Source organism: Phycodurus eques, chromosome 8, assembly GCF_024500275.1.
Source record: "Phycodurus eques isolate BA_2022a chromosome 8, UOR_Pequ_1.1, whole genome shotgun sequence".
NCBI lineage: Eukaryota > Metazoa > Chordata > Actinopteri > Syngnathiformes > Syngnathidae > Phycodurus > Phycodurus eques.
The window spans coordinates 2,843,325-2,864,295 of NC_084532.1; the positions used below are offsets into that span (position 1 = coordinate 2,843,325).

Sequence of the window (20,971 nt, forward strand, 5' to 3'; positions counted from 1 at the left end):
CACTTGGAACCAAGACACCCTAGGTCGCAGTTCGATGATCGACTTTGTGGTCGTGTCATCAGACCCGCGGCCGCATGTCTTGGACACTTGGGTGAAGAGAGGGGCGGAGCTGTCAACTGATCACCACCTGGTGGTGAGTTGGCTCCGATGGTGGGGGAAGATGCCGGTCCGACGTGGCAGGCCCAAACGTATTGTGAGGGTCTGCTGGGAACGTTGAGCAGAATCCCGTCAGAGGGTTTCAACTCCCACCTCCGACAGAACTTTGCTCAAAAACTCTTGGGAGGAGTTCGGTGAGGCCATGGAGAAAGACTTCCGGACGGCTTTGAGGAAATTCTGGTCCACCATCCGGCGTCTCAGGAGGGGGAAGCAGTGCACCATCAACACTGTGGATAGTGGGGATGGGGCGCTGCTGACCTCGACTCGGAACGTTGTGAGTCGGTGGGGAGAATACTTCAAAGACCTCCTCAATTCCACCGACACGCCTTCCCATGAGGAAGCAGAGTCTGGGTTCCCTCAGCCGCTCCTATCTCTGGGGTTGAGGTCACCGAGGTGGTTAAAAAGCTCCTCGGTGGCAGGGCCCCGGGGGTGGATGAGATTCACCCGGAGTTCCGATAGGTTCTGGATGTTGTGGGGCTGTCCTGGTTGACACGCCTCTGCAATGTCGCGTGGACATCGTGGACAGTGCCTCTGGATTGGCAGACTGGGGTGGTGGTCCCCCTTTTTAAGAAGGAGGGTGTGTTCCAACTACAGGGGGATCACACTCTTCAGCCTCCCTGATAAGGTCTATTCAGGGGTGCTGGAGAGGAGGGTCCGTTGGGAAGTCAGATCTCAGATTCAGGAGGAGCAGTGTGGGATTCGTCCTGACCGTGGAACAGTGGACCAGCTCTACACCCTCGGCATGGCAGTTCACCCAACCAGTCTGCATGTGTTTTGTGGACTTGGAGAAGGCGTTCGACCGTGTCCCTCTGGAAGTGCTGTTTCGGGAGTATGGGGTACCGAACCCCCTGATACGGGCTGTTCGGTCCCTGTACGACCGGAGTCAGAGTTTGGTCCGCATATCCGGCAGTAAGTCAGACACGTTTCTGGTGAAGGTTGGACTCCGTTAAGGCTGCCCTTTGTCACCGATTCTGTTCAGAACCTTTATGGACAGAATTTCTAGGTGCAGCCGAGGCGTATAGGGGGTTTGATTTGGTGGCCTCAGTATTGCATCTCTGCTTTTTGCAGATGATGTGGTTCTGTTTGCTTCATCAAGCAGTGATCTCCAACTCTCAATGAAGCAGTTCGCAGTCGAGTCTGAAGCGGCTGGGGTGAGAATCAGCACCTCCAAATCTGAGACCATGGTCGTCAGTCGGAAAAGGGTGGAGTGCCCTCTCCAGGTCGGGGATGAGATCCTGCCCCAAGTGGAGGAGTTCAAGTATCTTGGGGTCTTGTTCACGAGTGAGGGAAAAATGGAATGGGAGATCGACAGGCGGATCGGTGCAGCGTCTGCAGTGATGCGTACTTTGTATCGGTCCGTTGTTGTAAAGAAGGAGCTAAGCCGAAAGGCAAAGTGGTCAATTTACCGGTCGATCTATGTTCCTAACCTCACCGATGGTCACGAGCTGTGGATAATGACCGAAAGAACGAGATCCCGGATACAAGCGGCCGAAATGAGTTTCCTCCGCAGGGTGTCCGGGCTCTCCCTTAGAGATAGGGTGAGAAGCTCGGTCATCTGGGAGGATCTCAGAGTAGAGCCGCTGCTCCTCCACATCGAGAGGAGCCAGATGAGGTGGCTGGGGCATCTGATTCGGATGCCTCCCGGACACCTCCCTGGTGAGGTGTTCCAGGCACGTCCCAACGGGAGGAGACCCCGGGGACAACCCAGGACACGCTGGAGATACTACGTCTTTCGGCTGGCTTGGGAATGCCTCGGGATCCCCCCGGAAGACCTGGCTGGGGAAAGGGAAGTCTGGGCATCCCTGCTAAAGCTACTGCCACCACGACCTGACCTCGGATAAGCGGTCCAAAATGGATGGATGGATGGAAGGTTTTCCTATGCAATCCTCTTTCAAAGAGTCTGGGCTTTTCAACTTTGCACATACAGTATCTTCACATATATGCTACAAACAGGGTTTAGACTTAGATAGATAGATAGATAGATAGATAGACAGATAGACAGACAGACAGACAGACAGACAGACTGACTGACTGACTGACTGACTGACTGCATAGTTAGATAGATAGTTATAATGAGTGAAATGAAAACGACAGAAGGCACACTTTGCAGTAAACACCACCTACACCCCCCCCACACAAACACGCACTCACCCTCGAAATTTTGACAATTTTGCGTTCTTTCCCCTGACAAAAGTAGCAGCATTGATTTTGATGATAATGTGTGTTTAAAAAAAAAAAAAAAAAAAAAAGGCTGTGGGTGACTTGCGGCTGGAAGAGTTTACTGGCTTAACAGGCTTTACAAGGTAGGAGCGGGCTAACTAGCTTGCTTACCAGTAGTCCAGATGAGTTGATGGCTCACACTTGCCATTTAAAATGAATAAGTAGCGTGCCAACGTCAATATAGGTATGTGGTGGCCACTGGCCAGACATAATGGGGTACATTGCGGTGCCATTTGTGGTGTGCATGCACACGATGGTGCTGTGATAATAGCGTGTACTATCTGGAAAAAGCAGTCAATTATGTTACAGCAGTCAGCCAATCACATTGCAGCGGGTCGCTTTTAAAATGGCACTAAACAGGCCCAAAAAATATCATGTAAATTCAACACATCACAGAGAAGAGTAATGTTAACAAGCCTGCCAAATTTGAATGAATAAAAAAAATTAATTCGCTAAGTATCTAAAATAAGGCTTCAAAACTTGAATATGGGCCATCTCTCAGCTCGCAGACGCTGTTGGCGTGTCGAATGGATGCGCCAAAAGGAATCAAACATACTGAGGGGGTGATAGCTTATATGTTGTAAAATAACGTTAGGATGCTCAACTTTAAAATTTAATGGTTATTCTGGACTATAATCATGAAAATAAGAACACAAGTCAACTTACCCTCATTGTTGGTGACATAATGTCACAGCCGAACACGGCATCTGACGACAGCGGGCCGGTAGGAGGAAGCCCAGGGACTTAGACAGTCGGCACTGTCCCATTCAGTAGTATCAAGTTACCCACGAAGCCGTGTTGTCTCTGGTGAAAGTTTACAAAACTATCCGTCATAAAACGCGCACTGCAGAGTCTGGTGGTGGTGATGTTGAGCTCGCCATCTGCGTGTTTTCAAAAAGTCAATCCATCGCATTTTTATTTCCTCCTTTTTTTGGGAGCTTAAAAAATGTCACAGAGGTGTTCTGTAAATTGAGGCATCCAGTGAAGACGCATTTTCAGGGTGTAACCATTGTTAACTTGCTGACTGCATGCTGGAGTGGTAAATGGGCCTTGTTATAGAAGCTAAGCAAAGTTAACTCACAACTGAGCAGCATAGCCAAACGAAACAGCGTAACTTTGTCCTTATATAGTGGGGGAGGGAACTCACGCTAGAAACTATACGCCCCAGCCCCGTGACATCATGGCTGTGTTTTAGCCCTGCCCGCAAAGTCAGGAAAATTCAAACAGTGAAAAAGATGCTTAGGCTATATCTCAACAATTCAGCACTATATTATGTCTTTGCATATGTTTTCAGCACTTACCTTCAAACATATTTAATGTATTTAGAAAAAAAACACAGATATATGCTTTGAGCCACTTTAACTCAAATGGAATTCATAACAAGGATTGAGACAGTGTCAAACAGTCCCAGTGCTCTCGCTCGCGCTCTCTCGCAGGAGGAAGAGAAAAAAGGTGACTTTCAACCATTTAAACATGCACTCACGCAAATGCGACAAGATAAAATTTTTCATTGCGCAAGCTGAAGAAAAAAAAAGGTTGCATATGCGATCAATTTGGTTGCAGTCTCGAACCCTCATCATAAAACCTGTAACTGTACAGGTTACTGTACTGCACTCTGTCCTACTCGCCATTCCAATACCTACTGAACATTCCAATTCTGGTTCTGTCTGTGGTAGTCATCACATTTTCCTTCATGTTATGTGGAACAGTTTTGTGGTGTTGTCATGGCATAACGGGGGGAAAAAATAAAATAAAAACCAACAACCTCAGGATTGTTGTGCTCCGACTCACTCAAATTTAAGATTCCGCTGTATCGCTAAAAAGACAACATTACAATGAATTGTGGCTGAGTATGATACCTCTCAGACAACTTTGCAGTTCTTTAACTTCATCCCCTGGAATCAAAACTATTTTCAATAAAAAAAAGGGGCATGGGCTTTTAGTGTATGTTTATGTAATATTGAGGATATTGCAAAATGCAGATTAAAAAGATATCAGTTATTTTTCATACTTACAGCCTTCCTCAAGACTAAAAAATCAGTACAAATAAACTATTGAGAATATGAACGCATGTGACTGAGAAGCTTCTTCATTTAGGAACATCCACAACAGCCCAGCCACAGTCTCTGACCAGTCGTTGCAATGTTGTTATAAAGTCAAATTAATTAAATTCTAAATAATTTCCCTAATGCGGCACGCTAACTGACTGGATAGCACGTCTGCCTCACAGTTCTGAGGACCTGGGTTCAAATCCGTCCTCGTCTGTGTGGAGTTAGCATGTTCTTCCCGTGCTCGTGTGGGATTTCTCCGGTTACTCCCGTTTCCTCCCAGATCCCCAAAACATGTATGGTAGATTAATTGAGAACTCTAAATTGCCCGTAGGTGTGAATGTGAGTGCAAAGTGGTTGTTTTTTTATACTGTATGTGCCCTGCGATTGCCTGGTGACCAGTTCAGGGTGTACCCTGCCTCTCGCTCAGAGTCAGCTGGAATAGGTTCCAGCACGCCAGCGACCTTCATGAGGATTAGCGATATGGAAAATGGATGGATGAATAATTGTAACAATGTATACCATAGTTATACAAGTAGCAGCGTAATCAAAACAATACAAATTACTGCTTTATAGAAAGATATTAACTTGATATTGAACACAATTCTAGTTAGTGTGATGTCCTGGCCCCATCGACCATTCCAGTTCCTCACATGGTTGAATGGAGTTTCTTAATAATTTCATCACTAGGTATTCCAATGGCACAATCACCTGCACGTTTCACTTTCTTGGAAGCCATACTGAAGGGCTATTTTAGAGGGGGAAAAAAACTAAGATATCAAAAATAGGGCATGCACGGAGCAAATTGTTTAGTGTGTGAGGGAAAGCACAACTGAGTGTTTTGCATTCATGCCGTCACGAACAGAAACATTTTTTTGCGCACTCGAGCAATATTATGAAAATATTGAAAATTGTGTTTGTAAACGGGTGTTCAAGAACCAAGGTTTCACTGTAATTGGAACTGGGGTAGCCGTAGCTCATCTGTAAGGACCTGGGCTTTGGAATCAGCGGGTGACCCAACCCAAATACACAGCACACTTATTTTAATTTCCCCTTGTGTTATTATGAGTATATTAAAAAAAATGAATTGAGACCCTGATGTGGAGTTGAGTGATGATAAATTGTTGTTTATCATTTGCTTACAGTTGACAAAGTTGACGGTGCAATGTAGAACAATTGACATGATTGAACAGCCCTGAGGCCAAATGAAACAATCATGTGGAGGGAGGATCTAAATTTGGAGGGGGTTTCAATTAACATTTTTTCTATGTTTTAGGGGAATGTGCTATTTTATAATACGTGTATTTGCACACGACTGAGAATTTATTGTCAACAGATTCAAATTAAATATGAAATGACCAAATCTCACTCTCACATGTAAAAAAACAAAACAAAAAACATGTTGACATGGTACTTATATTTACAACTATCAACACACAAAAATATGCTGAAATATTTGTGTCTAAGCTTCTCTGGTCTGTTTCTGCTCAGCCCGGAGTGGTTGTCAGTAATGTATGAAATAATTACTACAAATTTGGTGCATTCGTACAATTACGTTCATGGGATTTCCTGAGTCCAAATAGAGGCTCTGCTCCATGTCAGGGCAACAGTAACCCAGTGTCGAGACAGAGCTATGCCATTATGGCCAGGATGGGTGCAGGAGAAAAAGAAGGCAACATTCATCAAATATATGGTGAGTTTAAAAACAGTCGAACAGTTCTAAGAAATTCATGGGCCATTGATGTCCATTAGAAGTGTTTATGGGATGAAAATACCACTCTTTGATGCAAGATGCATTTTTTAATACACTTGGAAATCATATTTTCACATATCAATGACTTCTCTTTTGCCTTTTGAGCATACAACATAAATGCCAGCTCTAATAAAGTATTTTAACTAACCTGGTGCATTAGTAGACCTGACACCGTAATACTTGGGTTTGATTTCGAACTCTGTAGTGCCTTATTTTGCTTGGACAACTGCAACTTTTATGAGCAGGCTCTGCACAACATCTTTTCCCCCCACAGCTTGAACGGAGAACATGACACCAGGCCTGAGTTTTCCGCCAAAAGACCCAGGACTTCTGTAACCCTGCTAACGGCATATAAATTATAAGCCCATTTTGTTGTCTGCGCACATTATAGCCATATGTACTGTCTCTGAATATGGACACTGTCCATTTCAGAAGTCATGCATCTTGTGTCGATGTAATGCTCCTAAAATTGATGCTACAGTTGGGGAAAGTCCAGGTGGTCCTGATGAGTTTTGTGGCAATTTTTGTGAACCTCCTGGGTTTTTTTTTCAACTAATAGTCTCACTGTCTGATTTGCCGTAGCATATTGGCCAGATTTTACACCAAGACCTTAAATTACAGAGGAAAATGATAGACTGGAGCTAAACTGCTCTGGCTCTAATATGAAGTGGCAACAAATTGACTTTACTTAGGCTGGTTGTTTTGGATCACTTGAAGCAGAGCAGCAGTGTGGGGCTGCATTGTTATGCTCAATTGTGTAGAGTCTTGGGTTGTATAATTGTTTGGTTGGGACACTTGTCCAACCTGAATGAGCAATTTTATGCTGTTGTGTATGTTCTGCAAAGCTGAACAACCTTTATTTTTGTATGTGTGTCCTGTAAGCTAATAAGAATATGACGCCTTTTATCATATTTTTTAGGGTCCAACTTTGTGACACGGAAGATCAGCCGTTCTGTGGCAAAGATTCACTTGGGCCAACTGGAGTGCTTCAGTCTGGGCAACCTGGATTCTAAAAGGGATTGGGGCCATGCTCAAGACTATGTGAAGGTAGAACATGTACAATAACCAAACAACACACACAAGAGCAGATAAATACACACATATGCCCATTTTTCTCCATTGGTAAACGTTGAGAGTTAAAATTACATGCAAAGAGCACCACTCTCACTATTGGGCAAGAAGATAGTCAGCCAGAGTATGGTCGGTTCTGAACATCAATAGGAATGAAATGGGGAAAAACACAAAACATGCCATTTGTCAAATAACACTAAATGCAGTAAGAATGACCGCAAAATATTGTCTTTCACTGATGCTCTTTTTACACGGTCACATTTCCCTTTCCCTGTTGTTGTTGAATTCATTTGCAATTTGGACATTGTGGAAGCAATGCTATGACATATTCTCCCCTCCAAAAGTATTGGAACAGTAGGCCTATTCTTTTATTTTGTTTTTGCTGTAAACTGAAAACTTACAACAATATATAGTGAAGACTACATTAATACTACATAGAGGGGTTATCAAGATGAAAACTCGAGAGCTGATATTGGGTGGAAAAATAAGCAGTTGTGAAGCTCAGAGAAGATTGAAAATCACTCATTGCACAAACACTCATCATAGTCAGTACAATTCAGTACTATCCTGAAGAAGAAAGAAACTGTACTAACCAACTGTTTGTGACATCAGCAACAGCCTCCAGAGGGCAGGAGTGAAGCTAACATAATTGTTTGCTGAAGACATCATGAAGTACAGAGCGTACATCAGAAGAAGCAATCCATTCAATAACAAGACTATTAGGAAGGCCATGCTGAAAACTTTCCAAAAATTACAGTGATGAGCCTCAACAATTCTAGGTTTTATGGACTGATGAGACAAATGTTAATCTTTACTAAAATGATAGAAAGGCAAAATCTTATAGAAATAAATAATATGTTCCTTATCCTTCTCAGTTTTGTATCAGATTCATAGACCTTGGAAATAAAAAATGAAATTTTGATCTTGACCTCACTCTTCCAGTGCTTTTGGAGGGCAGTGTAACTGGCACGGACGGGTATATTACTGGGCAACTTACACACCCCACAGTAGTATTGCAGGATAGAAAATATTTAATGTTATAAAGCATACTGTAGAGACCTGAACTTTAAAGTTAGGTGGAAACGTGGCGAAATGCTGTGTTCACGACATGGGCTCTGAACAGTGAACAGATGTCCACATAACATTGCAAGGTTTTCCCAGATCATTTGAGACTTCAATATGTGTCCTGTTTGAAGCCTCCTATGATTCTCTGCCAAAAGAGAACTAGAGACAGCAAAAGGGAGCGGGTGCGGTAGAATACTGCATGCTGTGAGGCCATGGACTACACTCTGATTTCCCACAGCTCACCCATGGCCCTGATCCCTACAGGCCCCCTCTATCCTTCCTTCAACACCCTCAGAAGAAAGAGATATTAAGGGAATGCTGTGTCCTGCGGATGATGACAGAAATACAGTGTTTTTGTTAATGTCATGGTGCCAGCAGCAAGCAGAGAGCAGAGTGGGGAGATGAAACGAACAGAGGTCATTGCATCCAGGATCAGACGGCGCTGACTGTTTCTAAATGTCTGTGTTTTCCCCTATTTATGTATGCGTAAGGAAAAATTCCTCAGGGTCAAAGCATGTGATTGGTTAAGTTTGGAACGTGTGTATGTGGCTGTGAAGATGAAAGGCTCAACAGGCTACTATGTCTAACAGAAGACCTCTCACGGCGCACCATGTTATTATTAGGAGGTGATGGTGGCATAGGTAGCAGGAAACATTCTTTGAGATGGGAGAGAAGTTAAGGAGGTTAAAATGCAGATCAGAGTGTTAGGTCATTGTGTCAGTGCTAAGGGAAGGTGGTTTAGGCATGGCACAGACGCATAAGTGACAGCAGTATTTTTAAAGGACACGTGAAGACAGTGGATCAGTCACATCTCCTTTCTCATGACACTGAATTTTAGCCTTTTATTCAGAAAAGTCAAAGCTCAAGGTACATAGGATTCACGATGAGTTCTTGAAATGCAGGTACCTTCCACCTATCTATCCATCTTCTTCTGCTTATCCGCGGTCAGGTTGCAAAGGGAGCAGCGTAATCAGATAAAACTTCTTTCCAGCCCCTTGATCCAGCTCTACCCGGGGATCCTGAGGCATACCAAGGCCAGCCAGGAGACATAGGGCCTGATTTACTAAGATCCCAAATAGCGGGCGCTAAATTGTATGTTGGCAACAGGTATAAATGTGGTGCAGATCACCATATGTAGATAGGTAGGTATGTAGATGGTTTTATGCTTTAGGTAACTGTAATGATTTTCACCATTGAAAATTTGGGAGAGCACTGCAAGTGCAAAATGAAGTTTGAAATCAGAATCAGAATCAGAATCAGAGAATCAGAATCATCTTTATTTGCCAAGTATGTCCAAAACACACAAGGAATTTGTCTCCGGTAGTTGGAGCCGCTCTAGTACAACAAACAGGTCAATTTACAGAACACTTTGGGGACATAAAGACATTGACAAAAAACAATTGTGCAAAAAGATGCAGAGTCCTCTAGCACTTAGAGCAGTAAGTAGAAAATGCAAACAAACATAACTGAAAAGAAATCAAACATTTTGATAATTTTGGGGAAGCCAGCAACCGTATAAAAGCCATGTTTTGTTGGATTTAACTAGTCCCCAGTGCATAGGAATTGGATGTATCTGCCCATCCTGTGTAACATTATGTTTAAAACCTGGGACAGCACACCTGAAAAACTGCTTTGCAAATTGCAGCACTGCGTTCAAATGACCCAGAGACAAGGAAATATAGAATTGAAAGGTGTTTAGTCATAGGTGATATGGCATGACTCTTCATGTAATTGGCTACATCTCAGTACTTAGGCTACATATACACTACGTTTCCGGTGGCCACTGCAGCCCTGTTTCAGGCCACCGTGGACAAAAGGTGGCAGGCTGTGATTACAGTGGATTCCCGGTGAGATTTTTTTAACTGTCAACATTTTTTCCAAGACAATCACGGTGTTGATGAGAAACCTAGTCAGTCGTGATAAATGTTATCTTAAAACAGAGTGAACACAACTAAACCTGACATGATGGAATGAGGCATATCCAAACTGTAGGCGGTGTGTCGTGGGCCGGGAAGCAGATATATTCCCAAGCATCTCATGGTCCTTTCAAGTTATGTCACGTTCAGTCGTGTTTGGTGCACTATTTTGTCCTGTTTTTCCACCGTTCTCATGGCAAGCGACTGTGTATGGTTTTGTCACGTTTAATCACGTTGCATCTCGGCGAGTGACGGTTTCATTGTGTTCAACTACCGTATGACCAGGGGCGTAGCGTCTTGGAGTTTCCATCGCATACCGTATATAGAAAAGGGCCCACACTCGTTCCCTACAACTTTTGTAAAGCTAAGCCATGTGTTAAATTTACCTTCAATGCTCACCGTGGTATAACTGTTTATAATGCTTAAGACTGCATATGTGTGCAGAAGGCAGGGGGAGGCTACGCTCTCGTCCACCGGGGTGAATCCCAAAGGTACAGGTACCAAGCTGGGGGGACAATAGGTATGCCCACACATACTCGGTGCCTCTCACAGGAGGCAGCTACTGAGTGGAAGAGAGTCCAACCCCTCTCAAGTGGACTGGTTTCAGAGCCCAAGCCCTTTGTCGTGGTGAACCAGACTTTGTTTAGCTGCTCAGGTTCCCTAAAACCTAACCCTAAAATTACGCTAAACTGGCTTTCGGCTTATTCTTTTCTCCTAAATTAATTACGTTCTTATCCAAACCAATATACGCTACGCTGCACCAGTCCGCCTGTTAATCTCCCACTCCATTCTTTCCTTACTTGTGATCTAGACCCCAAGATACTTAAACTCCTCCACTTGGAGCAGGATCTATGCCTCGACCCAGAGAGGGAACTCCACCCTTTTCTGACTGAGGACCATGGCCTTAGATTTGGAGGTGCTGATTGTAATCCCAGCCGCTACACACTCGGCTGTTAACCTCTCCAGCGAGAGTTGACAATTACAGCTTGACCATTGACATCAGAACCATATAATCTGCAAAAAGCAGTGATATAGTATTGACGTCACCAAACCGGACCCACTCAGCGCCTCGGCTGCCCCTAGAAATTCTATCCAGAAAGGTAATGAATAGCGTCTGTGACAGTGGGCTGCCTTGGCGAGATCCCTCACTGGAATCACATCCGCAAACTGCCGGCAACGTGGGCCAGACTCTGGCACTGGTTGTACAGGGATCGAACAGCCCTTATTAAGGGATCTGGGACCCCATCCTCCTGGAGCACCCTCCACAGGACTTTGCGAGGGACACAGTCGAACACCTTGTACAAGTCCACAAAGCACATGGAGACAGGTTGGGTAAACTCCCATGCACCCTCCAGAACCCTGCTCAGGGTGGAGACCTGGTCCACTGTTCCAAAGCCAGGATGAAAACCACACTGCTCCTTTTGAATCAGACATTTCACTTCCCGACAGACCCTGCTGTCCAGCACCCCCAAATAGACCTTACCAGGGAAGCTGAGGTGGGTGATACCCCTGTAGTTGGAACACACCGTCCGGTTCCTCTTTAAGACAACCACCCCGGTTGGTTAATCCAGAAGCACTGTCCCCGATGTCCACGCCATGTTACAGAGGTGCATCAACCTGGAGAGCCCCACAACATCCAGAGCCTTTATAAACTCTGAGTGGATCTCATTCACGCTCGTGGCCCTGCCACTAAGGAGCTTTTTAACCACCTTGGTGAGCTCAACACCAGAGATGAGAGCCCACTGCAGAGTCCTCTGATTCCTACGTGAGGATCCGGTTTGTGGACTTCAGCTCTGCATTCAACACCATCATACCCAAACTCCTCTCCTCCGAGCTTCTCCAGCTCAGTGTCTCACCTCCCATCTGCCAGTGGATTTACAGCTTCCTAACGGACAGGACACAAAAGGTGAGGCTGGGGGCTACCACCTCATCCACACATCAACACCGAGGCAGCCCAAGGATGTGTCCTCTCCCCGCTGCTCTTCTCTGCACAACGCACCCAGCTGTAAAACTCCGGACGTTTGCAGGCAAAATGTCTGTCTGTTGTCGTATTAGAGCTACTGGAGACAAATTCCTTGTGTTTTTGACATACTTGGCAAATAAAAATGATTCTGATAGGAAGGCGTTTGGGTAGTTATTCGGCCCACCGTTTCACAACATCCAGAGTTGAGGTAAGCAGCGCCCATCTTTACTATACCCAGTGTTGCTAGTGCTCTGCTTTCCCCTCCTGAGACACATAATGGTGGACCAGAATTTCCTTGAAGCAGTCTGGAATTCATTCTCCATGGCCTAACCAAACTCCTCCCACGTCCGAGTTTTTGCCTCATCAACAACTAAAGATGCATTCTGCTTGGCCTGCCGGTACCCATCAACCATCATCATCAACTACCAGATGATGATCGGTTGACAATGCCAAGCCATATTCTGCACGTGAAACAACAGTGTGGCTTTGTAGTAAAAAGCGTGAGAGTACTAGACTGACTTGCCAGCAATCCAGACCTGTCTCGCAATGAGAATGTGTGGCACATTACGAAGTGCAAAATTAGACAATGGAAACCCCGTACTGTTAAGCAATGTCAAGCAACAATGGTAAAGAATTATACCTACAAAAGCTTCAACAATTAGTGTCCTCGGTTCCCAATTGCTGATTAAGTGTTGTTAAAGGGAAAGGTGATATAACACAGGCTAAACATGCTCCTGTCCCCAGTCTTTTTTTTCTGTCCTTTTTTGGAATGTGTTGCATGCATCAAATTCAAAATGAGTGACTATTTGCAAATAAACAAAGTTTATCAGTTTGACCATTAAATATATTGTCTTTGTAGTGTATTCAAGTTAATATAGGTAGAAATTGATTTAAAAATCATTGTATTCTGTTTTTGTTTATGTGTTACTTCAATGCGTCAGTGCGAGTAGCTGGGCAGATTAAGGGCTGTCTGCCTGACTTGGAGAGATACCCGATACATGGCTGAGCCTGAGATGATGCCCAGCAAGGCATATGCTTTCAGACGTCATTAAAGCAGAAACACAGCACGCCCCTCCTGCCACCCGCAATCTATCCATAGCCAATTAGGAGCAATTTCCCTGTCTTGGTTGGGGTGAGGAGACTGAGAAAGGCGAGGAGGAAAAGCAGTTGTCAGCCGAAAGCAGACACACATGGTTCTGTGTACAAACTGCCGGTTGTTTAGATTTGCCATGGTAACTTAGTGCTGGCACTGGCTGGATGAATATTTCAAAGATGAAAAAAAGCAAAGATAGCGTTGTGACGACAACTTTGATGGCCTGCAGAGCAGCTGAAGTTTCAGTAGAAGAGATGGCTCATCTATGCATAATCTTCAACAAACAACAGGCCTCTTTCCCTCCTCGTCGTATGTCTCCCCGTTAGTCTCTTCCACCTCCACCTCAGTTAACCTCAGTACTTTGGGCTTCTGTTTGACTTTCCGAAAGCTGGAGACATGAAGCGTGGAGGTGCCTGATATACCAGAGCTGGAATGTTGGTAATTCTCACAGGAAGCCTTGAGCGTCTCAAGTAAGGGTACACTGCACTAGCATTAGAGACATGCATTAACGCAGCAATGCAGACCAGTATGTACAGTACAGGTATAGATACCAGTATATTAGACTTCAAGGTTTGGAATCAACTTGCTTGTTCTTGCAAGAACACTTGAAAAATGCATGTTAAACCCCCTTTCAACACTATGTTCCCTATCAAACACTTCTACCAAACATATCTTTGGCAAGAGCCCTAAAAAATTTTGCGTGCCTGTTACAGGAAAACTTCAGTTTACACTGTTCAGTCAAGTGCACTCAAATGTTTTGCTGTACATCACGGTTCGGTTTTATCACGCTATTAGTCTCACAGTACGCTAATTATTGTGGGTAAAGCGCATGGTATTGCAGGAAGGTTGATGGTACAGGTGGGGCGAAGAGGTGAAAGCACAAATACCAAAAAAACTATTTTTCTTGCTCACTCTGTCCTTCTCAATAGGCTTTAGTAGTTTCTGTGCTTTTCTCCACACATTTTTGTGAAAGATCTTCACATCATATATGGAATTACCATGCACTTCTATCCCCATCCATCCAACAGTTACAGTTAATTCAGTACCTCCAAAACACTAATATTGCTGCAGCAATAATAATGCTATCCTCACAATAACAAAACTGTACATTAAGAAATTGTCTGTTCACTAATTTAATTTAATCAGAATCCTTTTTATTAGCCAAGTATGTCAAAAACACACAAGGAATTTGTCTTCGGTAGTTGGAGCCGCTCTAGTCCGACAATAGACAGGCATTTTGACAAAAAAATACTTTTGAGACTTAAAAACAAAAACTCATGATGAAAAGTCACTTAGCCTGTTGCAATTTAATGGCAAGAGGCAAAAAGCTGTTGGAATGTCTGCTTGTTTTAGTTTGCATTTATCGATAGTGCCTACCCGAGGGAAGGAGCTGGACGAGGTGGTGACCAGGATGTGGAGGGTCCAAGAGGATTTTGCATGCTTTTGTCTTTGTTCTGGCAGCGTGCAAGTCCTCAATGGTGGGTAGGGGGGAACTGACGATTTTTCTAGCAGTCCTGGTTGTCCGTTGTAGTCGAGGTTTAGCCTTTTTTGTGGCAGCACCAAACCAGACTGTGATGGATGAAACCAGGACTGATTCGATGACTGCTGTGTAGAACTGACTCAACAGCTCCTGTGGCAGGCCGTGCTTTCTCAGAAGCCGGAGGAAGTACATCCTCTGCTGGGCCTTTTTGAGGACGGAGTTGATGTTGGTCGCCCACTTCAGGTCATGAGAGACTGTAATTCCCAGGAACTTGAAGGTCTTGATGGTTGACACAAGGCAGCTGGACAACGTGAGGGGCGGCTGTGGCAAAGGATGCCTCCTGAAGTCCACGATCATCTCTTCAGTCATGAGCGTGTTCAGCTCCAGGTTGTGTCGGCTGCACCACAGCTCCAGCCGCTGCGCTTCCTGTTGATATTCAGACTCGTCACCGTCCTTGATGAGGCCGATGATAGTGGTGTCATCTGCAAACTTGAGGAGTTTGACAGCCGGGTGTGCTGAGGTGCAGTCGTTTGTGTAGAGAGAGAAGAGCAGCGGAGAGAGGACACAACTTTGGGGCGCCCCAGTGCTGATGCTGCGTGTGGATGAGGTGGCCTCCCCCAGCCTTACCGGCTGTGTCCTACCCGTCAGAAAGCTGTAAATCCACTGGCAGATGGCAGGTGAGACGCTCAGCTGGAGAAGCTTGGATGAAAGGAGTTCAGGGATGATGGTGTTAAATACTGAGCTGTAGTCCACGAACAGGATCCTTGCGTAGGTCCCTGCACTGTCGAGGTGTTCTAGGATGAAGTGCAGTCCCATGTACACTGCATCATCCGCAGACCTGTTCGCTCCGGGAGGCAAACTGCAGGGGGTCCAGCAGGGGACCTGTGACGCTGTTGAGGTAGTCCAGCACGAGACGTTCAAAGGACTTCATGACCACAGATGTCAAGGCGACAGGCTTGTAGTCATTTAGACCCGAGATTACCCGACAATAATGTTTTCAAGGAAAAGGATGTAATATAGTGAGTGAAGCAGAAGTGAGTCAAACAAAAATGTCTTAAACCTCAGTCCATTTGAAAGAGATGGCTCAAGCGGTGAAGCACACTATTTCACTGTCAATCTCTCCTTGCATGCCTGCATGTGTGTGTGATATGTTTCTATGTATAGTATACATAGTATAGAAGTATACATCAGAGAGGGAGTTTAATACCCTCATGTCTGGCTATTGTTCATAGTTGTTGTCCAATTCGCAGATATCTACACTACCCTCTTGCGTTCCAAAAGCAAGCTGTTACTTTTGTCCCCTGTCTAAAGCTAGGATTGTTTTCACAATTCGAGCAGATTGAGAAACTGTTGCCAGATGAGTTGTGGCTGACCAGTGGATGTTGTGAAACCCATTCTCCTTGTTCTGTATTTTTACTCACATAAACTGATGATTACCAGTTAGATTCAAGCATATGCACATGTGTGTGTTTGTGTGTGCGTGCGAACTAACTGTATATGTGCCTTTGCCCATGCGTGCGTATGTGTTTGTGTATGTGTGTGTATGCGTGCGTGTATGTGGCCTTGCGGTGTGATAACTGTCACAATTCCTGGCATTGTGTTGAAGCCTTTTGGCCCACAGGATAGCCGTGGTGGTAACATTTTTCACCATCTTTATTTTTGTCATAGTTTTTTTTCTTTTGATGAAGCTGCCCTATGTGTGCAGTTACAGATTAGCCATCACTGTACAAATCTGAGCCAATCATTAATGATCGATGAAAGTGGTGGGTCATTCATCACACATTTTGTCTGGGAGGTGACAATGTGGGAACTTTCATAACAATTTGTACACGATTATCCTAATGTGTTTGTAGACACGACATTTTTCTAAGCCAGTGAAACATTCAACTTTTAAGTTTGGCTGTGGGGTTTTCCATGTGACAATTTCAATGCTCGTACTTTGAAATGAATTGTCTTGTCGCATTTAGAGGGCATATGGTCTCTGAAGTTTACTTTTTATTTTATTTTTTTGCTTTTGCAGTTTGCATTTGTGGTTGTGTAAAGGTAAAGGCCTAATTCATGGTTTTCATGAATACCTTTGCCTATGCTATGACATTTAATAAACACAGCTGTAGGATAAATACCGTAATTTCTCGTGTATAATGCGCACCCATGTATAATACACACCACCTAAAAAATTCTGGGAAAACCTTCTACCTATGTATAATGTATTTTTACAATGCATGATTTTGCTTCTACCCGTATGATCAAAACATGAAATATTATCTGTATTTTGTTAGTTTTTTTTCAAAGAATTATTCTGAAGTTGAGCACTTTATTTGAACACGTAATGCTTTTTGTAATTTACTTGCTCTTATTTTGAAATTCACAGCCCTACTTTTATTTAGTAAATTAGAAAACACACAGTTGTGCTCATATGTTTGATTACCCAGGTTTCATCACTCTACCTTTCTGACAACAGCTACATCCACAACCTCTGGCCTTACTGCGCTCAACCAAACCCCACCCACCTATTCTTCTCATAAAAGTGTGTGTTACAATGATTTTTGTGACTTTATCACACACAATGAGTTTAAATAACTATGATGCCCATTTGCATCTAAAATTATCTTGAAAAGACTGAGTAGGCCATATCAACTTTGATACAATGATTTTTTTTTTTCACAGGACATACCTCACCCATGACCAGTCAATGAGTCTTCCTCAAGATAGACAATATATTATAAACAACACAATTGAGCTGAGCGCAACTCATTTTGACCACTTGTTAAACAGAAACAGTATTTTGGAGACTGGAGAAAAAACTATAAATGGGTCATAGTTTTACTTTTTCCAAAACATTCTCCTTCTTGTTCATCTCTAAACACTGAAACAGGCTCACCTTCAGTCATGGATGACATGCACGTGTATTAAGTGTCTGGGCATGCACAGGCATACCTGAACAGTAGTCTTAGAACACAGCTGTTTAGTAGCATCTGCGTATAACAATACAACACACTGTACATTGTACATCCTATTTTATCCAGTGGAGTTGCATAGTCTTCATTCGGGGTATTCAAAAGTCTGATTCGTCAGTGAATATAAGTAAGGATTCTTTGCAAAATACCATTCCCAAATCTTACGGGTGGGTAAAAACATCAATTCATCAACGCATTGAAATACTTCCCCCCCACCATTGTATGTACCGAAGCCGCACTTGACCAAACAACAACAAAATTGTGATTAAAGTAAGCCGCAGCAGCGGCGTGAAGCGAGCGAGTTATACTTTTAAGTTTGACATTTGGGGTCATTTTGGTATTACCCTAAAGACACTCCAACCATGATAGACAATCTTCTTCTTTTCCTTTGAGCTTCTCCCGTTAGGAGTCGCCACAGCGTGTCATCCTTTTCCATGTAAGCCTATCTCCTGCAACACCAACTGCCCTCATGTCTTCCCTCATGACATCAATCAACCTTCTCTTTGGTCTTCCTCTAGCTCTCTTGCCTGGCAGCTCCATCCTCCTCATCTTTCTACCAATGTACTCACTCTCTCTCCTCTGGACGTGTCCGAACCATCGAAGTCTGCTCTCTCTAACTTTGTCTCCAAAACATCTAACCTTGGCCGTCCCTCTGATGAGCTCATTTCTAATTTTATCCAACCTGGTCACTCCTAGAGCGGACTTTAACATCTACTGGCCACTCATGCCAGAGTAGCATCTGCTCCATTTGCACACTGACTGAGGAGTATCTGCAGCATTTGCAAAATCAACCTTGTCAAACAAGATTATTTCACTACTCGCTTGAAGTCTCGGCGCCCTTTGCACAATGGTCATTGCATCGGACTATTGCAATATTACTCATTCGAACTGCTCTAAGTCCTAGAGGACTCTGCATCCTTTTGCACAATTGTCAAAAATAAATAAATAAATATGTACCGGACCAGATTACCAGATAACTAGCAACCCTTTATTGCTCAGTGACTGTTTTTTTTTTTGTTGTTGTCAATGTCTTTATGTCTCAAAAGTGTTCTCTGTCAATTGACTGTCTGTTGCCGTACAAGAGCCACCCCAGTTACTGGAGACAAATTCCTTGTGTGTTTTTTGGACATACTTGGCAAATAAAGATGATTCTAATTCTGATTCATTTCCACCTCCTCCAGCTCTGCTTCCTGTTGTCTCTTCAGTACCACTGTCTCTAATCCGTACATCATGGCTGGCCCCACCACTCTCTTATAAACCTTGCCCTTCATCCTGGCAGAGACTCTTCTGTCACATAACACACCTGACACCTTCCTCCACCCGTTCCAACCTGCTTGGACCAGTTTCTTCACTTCCTGACCACACTCACCATTGCTCTGGACTGTTGACCCCAAGTATTTAAAGTCCTTCACCCTCGCTATCTCTTCTCCCTGTCACCTCACTCGTCCCCCTCCACCCCTCTCATTCATGCACATATATTGTCTTACTTCGGCTAATACTCATTCTTCTCCTTTCCAGTGCATTCCTCCATCTTTCTATATGTTCCTCCACCTGCTCCCTGCTTTCACTGCAGATCACAATATCAAACATCATGGTCCACGGGGATTCCAGTCTAATCTCATCTGTCAGCCTATCCATCACCACTGCAAACAGGAAGGGGGTCAGGGTTGATCCCTGATGCAGTCCCACCTCCACCTTAAATTCGTCTGTCACACCTACAGCACACCTCACCACTGTTCTGCTGCCCTCGTACATGTCCTGTATTATTCTAACAGTCTTCTCTGACACTCCAGACTTCCGCATGCAGTACCAATGTTCCTCTCTGGGTACTCTGTCATAGGCTTTCCCTAGATATACAAAGACACAATGTAGCTCCTTCTGACCTTCTCTGTACTTTCCCATCAACATCCTCAAGGCAAATAATGCATCTGTGGTACTCTTTCTAGGCATGAAACCATACTGTGGCTCGCAAATAGTCACTTCTGTCCTTTATTCCTCTATAGTTCCCGCAGCTCTGCACATCACCCTTGTTCTTGAAAATGGGCATCAGCACACTTTTCCTCCATTCCTCAGGCATCTTCTCACCCGCGAGAATTCTGTTGAACAAGCTCGTCAAAAACTCCATAGCCACCTCTCCAAGATGCTTTCATATTTCCACAGGAATGTCATCAGGACCAACTGCCTTTCCATTTTTCATACTCTTCTATCTTTATAACTTCCCCTTCCTAGTCATTGCCACTTCCTGGTCCACCACACTTGGCTCTTCTACTCTTCCTTCTCTCTCAATTTCCTCATTCATCAACTCCTCAAAGTATTATTTGCATCTGTCCAGCACACTACTGGCACAAGTCAACACATTTCCATCTCTATCCTTAATCACCCTAACCTGCTGCACATCCTACCCATCTCTATCCCTCTGTCTGGCCAACCTGTATAGATCTTTTTCTCCTTCTTTAGTGCCCAACCTGGCATACATGTCATCATATGCCTTTTGTTTGGCCTTTGCCACCTCTACCTTTGCCCTATGTCACATCTCAATGTATTCCTTTCTCCTCTCCTCAGTCCTTTCAGTGTCCCACTTCTTCTTAGCTAACCTCTTTCCTTGTATTATTTCCTGTACTTTGAGGTTCCACCACAAAGTCTCATTCTTTCCTTTCCTGCCAGAAGATACACCAAGTACTCTCCTGCCTGTCTATCTGATCCCCTTGGCTGTAGTAGTCCAGTCTTCTGGAGGCTCCTCCTGTCCACCGAGAGCCTGTCTCACCTGTTCCTGAATAGCCACACAGCACTCTTCCTGTCTCAGCTTCCACCACATGGTTCTCTGCTCTGCCTTTGTCTTCCTAATCTTCCTCCTCACCACCAGTCATCTTACACACCACCATCCTATGCTGTCTAGCCACCCTCTCCCCTACCACTAATTTACAGTCGGTAAACTCCTTCAGATTACATCGTCTGCACAAGATGTAATCCACCTGCGTGCTTCTACCTGCGCTCTTGTAGGCCACCCTATGTTCCTGCCTCTTCTGGAACAAAAGTGTACACGACAGCCATTTCCATCCTTTTTGCAAAGTCTACCACCATCTGTCCCTCCAAGTTTCTTTCCTGGATGCCGATCTTACCCATCACTTCTTCATCACCCCTGTTTCTTTCACCAACATGTCCATTACAATCTGCACCAATCACGACTCTCTCTCTGTCTGAGATGCTCAGAACTACTTCGTCTAGCTCCTTCCAGAATTTCTCTTTCGC

General features: G+C 44.2%; 1 protein-coding gene across 2 annotated transcripts in view; it reads left to right on the top strand.

Annotated features, from left to right (window-relative positions):
* The window catches only part of gmds (GDP-mannose 4,6-dehydratase), a 269,412-nt gene that overhangs the window by 83,342 nt on the left and 165,099 nt on the right, over nucleotides 1-20,971 (top strand). For both annotated transcript variants that reach the window (XM_061684765.1, XM_061684766.1), the window contains one exon: nucleotides 7,097-7,224. In XM_061684765.1, the coding sequence (XP_061540749.1) occupies nucleotides 7,097-7,224 (128 nt within the window). The remainder of the gene's footprint in view (nucleotides 1-7,096; nucleotides 7,225-20,971) is intronic.